Here is a 12,490-nt window from a genome sequence, read left to right as displayed (position 1 = left end):
TGGCAGAGTATCACAGGGGTTGGTCATTCTGCTATCTGGCATAATTGCTGAGAAATTTAGCTAAAAACTAGAAATTGCCTGTGCAATTTCTTATGCCATTTTTACTTGTTATAAAATATTTTCCGACCTCCTGTGTCAATTGCATCTATAAGTGCATCGGTATCTTTACTTCGAATACAGTCTATAAGCTGCCGATGTGAGCGCTCCCCAGAGCTATCCAGTCTCCGAAGTCCAGGGATTCTCCCTGTTGATCCAGCACTAGACTTCGGCAGAGCCTTTCGTCCTTCAAATAACAGCACCAAGAGAAGATCCACCAAACGCATGGTATCAAGGACACATCTTTCATCACCCTGCAGTGCACTCTCAATTGAATCTGGAAGCTCTGACCTCAAAAGATCCTAGAAAGAAAATTGGGAGGGAGGTTAACGTATTTTTATTCTACAGAAACACTTTTTTGGAAAGATTAAGAAAAAGTTTAAAATCTCCTTACATGTGTTACTACTGGAGAGCCTCTGCAAAGTGTTGACAGCAGACTTACAATTGTTGACACCTGGTTACTCAATTTGGAGTCTACCGCTGTGGAAGGAGCTCCTGTGGTGCTCCGGCCTGGTTTGCATGCGGAGGATGGCCCTGATGCAGTGCCACCAGCAGCAGCCATTCGGGATAACAGCTCCTCAGTTAATCCATGTTTGGCTAATGGAGCTGGGTCAACACCACGACGGGTAAATCGGTCAGCTAGTGATGCAAAACATCGCAGAGCTCCATCTGACACCTAATGACATAAAAAAGAAGCACGTTGACAAAATCCACCTAAGAAGTGCTGATCATTCCAACACTGAGACTACACGCAATGAAAGGCAGTTGTAGCAAGGAGGGGAAATAAACAGTCTGCCCGGAAATCCCGGCTCCACATTCCGCTAACTGCATGATCCTCACTGTTGAAGGCCGCAGTCCCCTCTGTGTAAGATGGAGATAATAACAAAACCCGTAACACATTTAAGGAGTCCTGGTCGCACAGATTAGGCACAGGGCTGCTAACCACAAGGTCAGCAGTTCACAAACCCACCAATCATTCCACACAAGAAAGATACAGCTAACTGTTCTGGTATGATTTAGTCCTGGAAATCCTGTTCAGGGTCACCGAGAGTCAGAATTGACTCCGTGGCAGTGGATTTGGTTATGATATAGCTCATTTATTTCCATTTAAGGGAGGTGATACAGATAAAAAAACAAGACAAACAGCAAAAGCTAAGATACTGATTATGTACTTTTCCAAAATAATCTATGAATACCGACAGAAATAAAATCTGAACAGTAAAAAGGCATTAGAAATCAAGTTATTACCTTTCTAAAGTATGTCTATTCAATAAAAATTTACCCAGATAACACTATATAAGCTTTGTACTTCCTCAGCAAGACTGCAACAAAATTAAAGGTAGAGAATGTCTAAACTTAGTGCAAGTTCGGCATTAAAAATATTTATTCCATAATTTTCATATTTTTTAACATTTTATTAGGGGCTCATACAACTCTTATCCCAATCCATACATATACAATTTTCATATTTTAAGAACATGTGCCATTATAATCATAAAAATGTTTCATTGTGCAAAAACACAAGATCACCACAGAGATATAAAATAAAGAGAAGATAGAATTACTTCTACAGCATCAAATGAATGTTAATTAAAATTAACACTGGACCGTAATTACACATAGGAAATGCTATAGTAAAACATGTTGAAAACAAAGTATGTAACAGCAATTTACCTGGTGATCCTCATGCTTTAATAAACTCGACAGAGACTCTACACAAATTTCTAAAGAAGAATCTTGAGGCTCCATTTTGCCACAGAGTCTTGACACCACAGCCATGGCAGAGTGCAGGGTATCTTTATGAACTAAGTGTCCACTGTCACGAATAAACGTCAGCACACAATTCAAACCACCAGCCTCAAAGACAGCTCCTGACTCACGAGTACATATCAGTTCTAATACCTACAATAATGGGGGGGGGGGGGCAGAACAGAGTCAGTGAATTTACATTATTTCCTTTAGCCCAATATATTCAAAACACTATCATTTGAACATGCAATAAATATAAAATATTGAAAAATTTTCACATTCTTTTCTTCCTAATGTCTTCAAAATTCAGTGTTTTTATACTTGCAAGCGCTGTCAGTTTCAAGCTGCCACATTTGAAGTGTTTAACAGTGCTATGTGGCTATCATACTGAATAGTGACGGTTTACATGGTGAATCCTGCATGGCAAGCTGAAGCAGCACAAGTAACTTGCCAAAAGTTTACCATCTCCTATTTTAAGAGTTCAGTTAAGTGCTATTAATTACTCATATTGATCATACGCTCACTGAATCAATGAATATCAAAAGGTTAAAAATCAATATTGATGTTTTACATTTTGTCAGGAATTTTTACTTTCTGCTTAACAACAGTATTTTAACCAGGAAATAAAATGCTCATACTCCCAAGCGGCTTCACTGGAGAATTCTACCATTCGGAGGGTTGATGGAGGAGGTTAGACTATTGTTAGGACTTTGGAGAGCAAAATACTTTCAAAATAGCACAGTTGGGTGCCGTCGCTGTGCTGGGCAGGTATTTGTTTCAAATACTAGAGGCACCAGATTTGGTTGCTATGCAGCCTGTGCTCAGTCTTTGTTTACAGGGCAAAACTAAACTGTTTTGAACAAAGCCAAAGCTCTGCTAAAAATGTACAAACAGCAGAAGTCAAACTGGATAAAGACCACCTAAAAATTAAATATTTGAAAAAAGTATTTGTGCATAGCAAAAATCTCCACCACATGAGTAAAAAGAATCTAGAGTACAAAAAAATTTCTGACAAGGGTCTAATCTCTAAAATTTATAAAGAAGTCCAACACCTCAACAACAAGAAAAAGACAAGTAATCCAACAAGAAAAGGAGCAGAGGGCCTAAACAGACCCTTCCACCCAACAGATGTTCAAGTGGCTAACAAACACAGGAAGAGATGGTTACAATCGCTTTAGAGATGCAAATGCAAACAATTGAGATACCATCTGGAGGAGCTGATACCACAGGGCTCAAGTAGAAAGCAAATGTTTTGAGAATGATGCGGGCAACAAATATACAAATGTGCATGACACACAATGGATGGATGTATGGATAGTGATAAGAGCTGTACAAGCCCCCACTAAAATGATTATAAGAGAAATGTGTGTGGTTGTGTGGGTATGTATATATACACACACACATATATGTAAAGATACCATGTCACCCCCAGAAATAATGACACCTATCAAAAAACATATGAGGAATGACTAAAAATAATTTTTTAAAATTCCTATACACTACTGGTAGGACTATAAAATGTAAGACACCACAGGAAACAGTATGGCACTTCCTTAAAAAGTTTGAGATTACAATTTCTTTTTCTTTCCCGTCGTCATGATTGTACAACTATTTTTTTTAAAAAAAACGTTTTATTAGGGGCCCATACAACTCTTATCACAATCCATACATACATCAATTATGTGAAGCATAATTGTCTTAGATGTAACCAAAAACCTCAAGGGACTAAACTACTGGGCTTGAAGGCTAAAGTCCACAATCCAAGGACATTTAGAGCAATTGGAAGAACAACAAAAAAAAAACAAACGAAAAACAAATCACTGCTATCCAGTTGATGGTGACTCATAGCAACAACACAGGACACAGCAGAATTGTCCCTGTGAATTTCTGAGGCTGTAAATCTTTAAAAAACATAAGGCCCCATCTTTCTCCAAGGTAGAGTAGTAGGTTCAGACTGCTGACGTTGGCTATATCAGTCCAACTAGTAACCCACTACATAGAATGCTCTACATTCTAGTTTGGTGAATGGCATCCAAGGAGAAATCAGTCAAAATAAGGACTTGCCCACATGAATCATAGCTTCCTTTAGCTGAGAGAACCACAACTAGATGGTTTCTAACTACCACTCCTGACAAGGGACACGACAAAAGGTATAGATTTGGGGGCTAATGTAGAGCAAAACTCAAATTCATTAAAAAAAAAAAAGACCAGAGCTCATACCCTGGTAAACACCAGAAGAACCAGTCTTCCAGTGCCATTCTATGTGGAATGGAAAGGCATTCCCAGAAGCCACCTCTCACTCAAATAACTATAAAATAAACAGTACCTCTGATGAGAAATATGTTCCTCAGAACAATCAACTACCCAAGACCAAAAAGGCAACATCTGGCCAAAAACAAATATAAGAAGGTGAGGAGGGGCAAGGAACGCAGACAAGTGGGAACCAGGAACAGTGGGTGGAAATTGGAAGACTGTTGACACACTATGGACATTGTAACCAATTTCGCAGAACAATGTGTATATGAATTATTGAATGGAAAACTAATTTGCTGTGTAAACTTTTATATAAAGCAAAATAAAATATTAAACACACACAAGAAACCTTAAGGGACCAGTAAAACCAGTGCATTCCAGCCCCATCAAATTGTGGTAATAAATTTCAATTAATAAAAATCAGAATAATAAAGCCCATAGGACAAAATTCCTGTTCAGAGCTGCCAATGCACAGAGAGGATCACAGGGCCAGCCCCAACAGGAGACACAAATATGACGTCCCTCTCTGACCCATAGCACTATGGAGAACACTGGAGACAGTGCAGGAATTGTGCTGAGCTGACCCTATCACACTGGGGCTTGTAACTAAGGGTGTGCAACAGAGCAGCAAGGGGACCTGGGGGTGGCAAGGGAATGAAGTCCCAGAGGAATACCAAAAATAGATTTTGGGGCCAGATAATGGTACCCCATCAGACTTGACTGGAAAACACTCCTAAAGGCCAACAAACAGACCTGGAACTATTTATAGGATTTTGTTTTTCTGGTGTTGGCTTTTTGTTGTTGTTGCTTTGGATTTGTTGTTGTTTTGTTTTGTCTTGTTTTTGTGCTTATTATTGTCTCTGCATATTGTCTCTAGAGAAGATAGATGGGATAGAGGGTGGGGTGGAAAGGGGGAACCAATTACATATAACCTCCTCCCTGGGGGACACAGAACAGAAAAGTGGGTGAAGGGAGATGCCGGACAGTGTAAGATATGACAAAATAATAATTTATAAATTATCAAGGGTTCTTGAGAGGGGGCAAGGAGGGAGAGGGAAAACTGAAGAGCTGATGACAGGTCTTAAGTGAAGAGCAAATGTTTTGAGAATGATGAGGGCAACAAATGTACAAACATGCTTTACATGATTAATGTATGTATGGATTGTGATAAGAGTTGTATGAGCCCCCAATAAAATGATTAAAAATTTTAAAAAAGAAAAGAAAAAGCAAAGGCAGCCCACAGCCTTGAACAATAGTAATACTATTATAAATGCTATTTACCTGAATTGACAATTTAAAAAAAAGATAGGCGGGATAAACAATCCAGAGAAAACAACAGGACCGACAATTCTGGGGGGGGACACAGAAGAGGAGGCGGCAGGAAAAAACAAGTGGGTGTTAACAAACTCAGACACTAGGGAACAACAAGTGATCTAAAATAGATGGTGAGGAGGGTATAGGAAGGATGCCTGGCAGGGCGTGATCAAAGGCAATGTAGCCAAGATGAATTACTGAAACCCAAATGAAGGCTGAACATGATAGTGGGACAAGAGGAAAGTAAAAGTAAATAGAGGAAAGAACTAGGAGGCAAAGGACATTTACAGAGGTCTAAATGCAGGCATGTACATATGTAAATATATTTACATATAATTTTAGGAAAATCAGTCCATGTACATATATTTATAAGTTAAGTATGAAGGTAGCAGACAGACATCAGGCTTCTAAGAAGTACTCCTTCAACACAAGAACACTTTGTTCTAATCATCCAGCATTCTGTGATGCTCACCTTCCTGACACAATTGCTGAAGAAAAAATGAGTGCATCGCAAATATGGTAAAGAAATTGATGGTGCCTGGCTATCAAAAGATACAGTGTCTGGGGTCTTAAAGGCTTGAAGGTAAACAAGCTGCCATGTAGTTGAAAAGCAACAAAGTCCAAAGGAAGAAGCAGACCAGTCTGTGTGATCATGAGATATCATTGGGATCAGGTATCAGGCATCAAAGACCAAGAACAAAACATCCTATCAATGTGAATGAGGGCAAACATGGAGTGGAGACCCAAAGCCAATCTGTAGACAATTGGACATCCCTTGACAGAAGGGTCACAAGGAAGATACAAGCCAGTCAGAGTGTGGTATAGCACCAATGAAACACACAACTTTCCTCTAGTTCTTTTTTTTTTTTTAAGTCATTTTATCGGAGGTTTGCACAACTCTTATCACAATCCATACATACATCCATGTGTCAAGCACATTTGTATAATTTGTTGCCATCATCATTCTCAAAACAGTTGCTTTCTATTTGAGCCCTTGGTATCAGTTCCTCATTTTCCCCCTCCCTTCACGCCCCCCTTTCCTCTAGTTCTTTAATGCTTCCTGGCCCCCACTATCATGACTCAATTCTACCAATAAATCTGGCTAGACCAGAGCATGTACACTGGTACAGATAAGAGCTCACAACATAAGGAATCCAGGACAGATAAACCACTCAGGACCAATAATGGAGTAGCAATACCAGGAGGGGAAGGGGAAGGTGGGGGGGGGGGTAGAAAGAGGGAGCCTATCACAATGATCATCTACATATAACCTCCTCCCAGGGGGATGGACAACAGAAAAGTGGTTGAAGGGAGACATCGGACAGTATAAGACAAAATAATAATTATTTAGCACTTATCAAGGGTTCATGAGGGAGGGAGAGAAGGTGGGGGAAAGAGGAAAAATGAGCTGATGCCAAGGGCTCAAGTAGAAAGAAAATGTTTTGAAAATAATGATGGCAACAAATGTGCAAATGTGCTTGACACAATGGATGGATGTATTGTGAAAGAGTTGTAGGAACCCCCAATAAAATGATTAAAATAAAAGACATTACCAAGAGGAAAAAGAGAAAATCCATAGGGGAAATTTTTTGCTAATAACATATTAGACAAGGGACTAATCTCTAAAATCTAAGAAAATTTCAACACCTCAACAAGAAAAAGCCAAATAACCCAATTAAAAAATGAGTAGAGGATATGAAGAATCAAATTCACCAACAATATTCAGTGGTCAACAAACATGAAAAAATGCTCGAGATCACTAGCCATCTAAGAGATACAAATCAAAGCCATCATGAGAATGACCTCACCCCAGCAGACAGCAGAGTTCACAAAACTAGAAAATAACAAATACTGGAGGACGTGTAAGGAGATTGGCAAGTTCACACACTGTTGGTAGAACTGTAAAACAGTACAATTACACAAACAAATGGAAACGGGAATACCTATGACTCAGCAATAGTGCTACTTGGCATACACCAAAATGAAATAAAGAGCACAAGGTGAAGAGCTATATGTACACCTATTTTTATCACAACACTATTCAAAATAGCAGGAAGATGGGAACAACCTAAATGTCCATGGGTGGAAGAAGAGATACACAAATTTTGGAATATACACACAATGGAATACTATGCACTGTTTAAAAATGATTATGGAACAAGTCATGACATGATGGATTTGGATGACATTATACTGCGTTAAATTAGTTAAACACAAAGTAGAAAAATGTATGATATATAATTTTTTTAAAAAAATCAAGAAAATGTGTCATACCAAAAGAAACATACTTTAATGATTACTAGGGCTGGGAAAGGAAGAAAACGATGGGGAAACAACAGCTAGTGGGTAGACAAGTGTTACTGTGGGTGAAGTGGAAGGTAATAGAGAGAGAGAAGGAGAAGGGAGGAAATACCTGGGGGCAAGGCTTTTTTTGGGGGAAGGGGTATAAACTGTTTAAGTTATTGAATGAAATAATGGTGATTGATAGGTAAACCCTGACCTAATTCACAAAACATTTTTAGAGGAAAAAGAATGAAGAAACATCTGCAAAGGAAATAGAGAAAGCACAATGTGAAAGAATCCAAAGGGAAAAAAAAAATCCAAAGGTTAAAATTTCAAAATGCAGGAGTTGGTTAGGAATGTCAAATATGTTTGATATACCGGGGTCAAAAATTTAAAATTACAGAGGTCATAATGTGGTAATATGCAAGTCATTGATGACCTTTATCGCTGCTGCTTCAGTAGAGAATGGTAGAAGTAAACTTGATTTCAATGCTTGTAAAGTAATCGAGTGTAAACCTCCTGCTACTCTTTCCAGGAACTTGACTATAGGTAGAAAGAATATTTACTAACAAGATTTTAAACTGAAATTATTCATAAGCAAATACATAATGTAGGACACTCTACAAGACACTTAGACAAGACTCATGAAAACAGTACAAAGTACTATACTAAACTAAATTATAAAAATAAGAACTACAAATAAAATTACTCTTTAATTTGCAGGCATTAAAAATAAAAACAATAAATAAAATGTGTGAACTCTGACAGCTCCTGATTTTTAAGAAAAACCCATAAATGACATTTTAGGAACCACTGTGCCTTAGTAATATATGTACACAATCTTGTGTGTAGGAAAAAAAAATAGAGCTGCTAACAATTGTTGAGTCTGGACAAATGACATGCAAATGCTAACTCACAAGTTAGCCAAAATGTTAGGTCTGAAACTCTTAAAACCTTCAGGAAGAAAAACCAAACACACAGAGAGTGAGAGAATGGGAAAGAAAGATTATGAATATATGAAAGAAAGGGCCCAAGATTTTATTTATATGCTGGAAGTAAGGATTCAGATAAGGTTTGAAAACTCAATATTTAAGCAACAGAGGAAAATCCAGTCCTAGAAGAAACATGAAGTGATGTGATCATAATAATAACAAAGGGAAGAAAGCCTGCAATATGGAAAGGATGCCCTTCCTTTTGATACAGAGAAATCTACACATATAGTGGCAGAAAGTCAAGGACAATAACATCTAGAACAGCACCTTTCAATATGTAGTCCAGGGACCCGATTTCAAAATCTTTCCAGGAATCTTTGAAGTTAAAACCCTTTTCACAAGAATACTAAGACTGTATCTGCCTTTTCCTCACTCACATCTCACAAGTGTAGGTGGCATTAGAAGAAGCTACATGAAAGCGACAATGCAGCAAACTAAAGACAGAAGCATCTCAGATGGCGACCCAATTGTCTTCTACTAATCCAGACGTTTTTCAAAATATCTGGAAAAACAAAACAAAAAAACCCACCATTCTTCTAGCTTTACTTTGGAAATGTCTTTTTTTTTAATTAAAAATGCTATATATGTTAGGTAATGGACTGTTATTTTCAAAAAGCTAAGTAGTTAAAAGTCCATGTTTTTGGTATTAAATAAGATAGATATAACTAGATACAGCCTACATAAACAAAGGCATACTGGTAGTCCTCATAATCTAAGTCTTGTAAAGGAGTACTAAGGCATGTTTGAGAATTGCATGCTCTATAGCTTCTATTTGCTCAGTGAAGCAGGATCATAAAGAGAATCATTTAAATGTAAATGTGTTTACCTAGTAGTCCTAATAAACTACTAATCTCATACAGATATTCTGAATTGAATAAAGTTGAATTAATTCCAACAAAAAAATAATAAAACACAACAGCTAACTCTAAAAGCAGCACAGCAAAAATAGTTAAGTCCCTGGGCACTAGAATGATCTTGGTTCTGCTACTGCCTCCCTATTACCACCCCAAGCAAGCTACTTACCCTCTCTATGCCTTAGTTTTTTTAATCTGTAAAATGCAGATAATAATTCCCCCTACCTCAGAGAACTGTCATAAAAATCAGGTTGAGTAAAAGTGCTCAGGATAATACCTGGCATCAGTGACCAATGTTAACTGTCATGGTGGTGGTAGTTCCTACCAGCTTCATATCACATCAGTTTGGGAAAGAACAGGGACAACTCATCCAGTTGACAGTGTTGTTTACCAGGTATACAAGCATACCAGTGACCTAGACCTTTCCTTGAAAGATGAAATGTCTTTTTTAAAACCCTAAAGAATTTCCTTTGGAGCCACAAGGACTTTGATTTGCACTATGCTCAAAATTCATCAATCAAGTAGAATGAGAAGGGGGGAGAAATTTAACGAAATATATACTTTATTCCCTATGTACTATTCAAACAGGCCAATAAGCAGTAAAAACTTACCTTTACACATTGCTCAGCTAAGTCTCTGCTGGTCCTGTTGTTAAGTTCAACTACAACCAAACGATTACAAAGTGCTTTTATAGCTCCATCTACCCCAACAATCCTTCGGGTGCATTCTGCTGACACGTCCAGGTAATACGTTATGGCACGGGCTGTCACCTCTAACACGTTGTCTGGAGCACTTTCATCAAGAAAAATTTTGCAAAGGGCTGGTAAGAAAGTGCGAGGGGGACATCTGTAGTGGAAGAAATCACATTACATCTAGGATTAGTACATATGTAAATAAGATACTAACAAATAAAAGACTTTAAGAATGTACTCAATGCTACTTATGAACATTAGGTAATATTCCTCACATAGTTTTTCTCCCGTAATACTCACATGCTTTTATTTCATCATTGCTGAAAATATCAAATGGAAAGAGTTTAAAATAGTAACATTAATGGGAAATCATGCTAAAAAAAATTCCTGTTCAATATTCAGCTCAAAACTCTACTGTTCTTCAGGACCAGTGGTGTGAGTGGCAATACTGGAAGCGTAGAGGGAAAGTGGGTTGGAAAGGGGGACCGATTGCAAGGATCTACATATAACCTCCTCCCTGGGGGATGGACAACAGAAAAGTGGGTGAAAGGAGACGTCGGACAGGGCAAGATATGAAAAAACAATAATTTATAAATTATCAAGGGTTCATGAGGGAGTGGGGAGAGGGGAGGGAGGAGGAAAAAGTGAGGACCTGATGCCAGGGGCTTAAGTGGAGAGCAAATGTTTTGAGAATGATGAGGGCAATGAATGTATAAATGTGCTTTACACAACTGACATATATATGGATTGTGATGAGTTGTATGAGCCCGTAATAAAAGATTAAAAAAAAACCTCTACTGCTATGAAATCTTCCCCAAGCACTCCTTACTGTTAAAGGGGGACTTTCATGTTCCAACAATCTCATAAAAACAGTTCCTACACTGTTTAACCTATCATAGTTTTCCTTTGCTTATATAAAGGCTCTGAAAGCCAAGAAACACTGTTCAAGTCATGCTTTTGGGAACAACTAGACCACACCAGACCAGGACAGGACAAAGCACAGCAATTCTGTTGATCTTTTTGATCAGGTGTCCTCATTTGTAAAGCGAAGATAATATATAAACAATATCTACCTTGTGTGGTTTTTTAAAATCAATGAAATTATATATATTAAATACTTACCTGCGTATTTAGCACCATATTGCACTAATTAACCAGAGTGCTCTGTTACTTGAATAGTCTAATGCCTACTACATAAATCTGTCTAAAATTAGTTTTACTAAAACCAGTATTTCTGAGATATCAATAGCATCTCCACCAACATTTAAATTATCAGATATAATCATTTACACTTGACTGGAATCTCAGCTACGTGACATCATTTTCCAGCTTCTCTGCATAGACTGAACTGTAGATGACTACAGGAAACAAAAGATACTTTGAACATTTCAGTGTAATTACTCTACCTTCAAATTTTAATATGTACAACCGATAAAAGCTTCTAAAAAATATCTGTATTAACTCCAAATTCTCTAACTCTACTTCTAACCCAGTTCCTGTCCAGTTGATTCTGACTCGTAGAGATGCAAGCAGACAGCTAGCCCTGCCCCAGAGGGTGCCAAGGCTGTAATCTTTACAAAAGCCACGCCTACCTACTGAATGTCTACTGGGTCTGAAGCACGGACCTTTTGCTTAGTAGCCAGGGTTCTTTATTTAGGTGATTTTTAAGGGGTGCAGCAACAGAAATAATGAACATTTCTGGGTTCAGTGAATAAACTTTCACGATTAAACATGGGTAAATTGTTTTCTTCTATTAGCCATTGCCTTCTATCCAAACTGACTGTAATCAAGAGTTTCTGACATTCTAAATCTTTATAGGAACAGACGGCCTCCTCTATCTACCATGAAGGGTTGAACTACCAACCTTGTGGTTAGCAAGTCCTGTGCCGAACACACATCACCAGGACCCGACATTTGACAACACATTCCAAAAAACAAATTGCCATCAAATCCATGCCAGTTCATAGCAAGGTTACAGGGCTGAGTAAAGCTCTCTTCATCAAAGCAACAGCCACATCTTTCTCTCTCTCTTTTTTTTTTGCCGGCACAAGTACATTTTATTCTATCTCAGGACAAAGCGCTGAGAAGGCTGCCTGGGCACACACATCCGGGAACCTGGGTCCCCTGGCTCCAATTTCTGACCCTGTGTTGATGGCCACCACGCGGCGCCATCAGCAGGGCACAGCCTGGTTCTGCGGTGGGGGCAGATAGGCCTCAAACCGATGGGGTCTAGCGGCTGGATGCAGGACGGGACGGA

The 12,490-nt window shown here is 38.4% G+C and overlaps 1 protein-coding gene across 6 annotated transcripts in view; it reads right to left on the bottom strand.

The window, feature by feature from the left end:
* HECTD1 (HECT domain E3 ubiquitin protein ligase 1) overlaps positions 1-12,490 on the bottom strand; it is a 93,405-nt gene that overhangs the window by 62,308 nt on the left and 18,607 nt on the right. For 5 of the 6 annotated variants that reach the window (XM_075532063.1, XM_075532061.1, XM_075532065.1 and 2 more), the window contains exons 3-6: positions 10,153-10,387; positions 1,771-1,998; positions 491-772; positions 128-398 (exon numbers count right to left, since the gene is read on the bottom strand). In XM_075532063.1, the coding sequence (XP_075388178.1) occupies positions 128-398; positions 491-772; positions 1,771-1,998; positions 10,153-10,387 (1,016 nt within the window). The remainder of the gene's footprint in view (positions 1-127; positions 399-490; positions 773-1,770; positions 1,999-10,152; positions 10,388-12,490) is intronic. The other variant, XM_075532064.1, reaches the window with a different exon arrangement.

Source organism: Tenrec ecaudatus, chromosome 14 (assembly GCF_050624435.1).
Source record: "Tenrec ecaudatus isolate mTenEca1 chromosome 14, mTenEca1.hap1, whole genome shotgun sequence".
NCBI lineage: Eukaryota > Metazoa > Chordata > Mammalia > Afrosoricida > Tenrecidae > Tenrec > Tenrec ecaudatus.
This window is presented reverse-complemented; position numbering and strand designations above follow the sequence as displayed.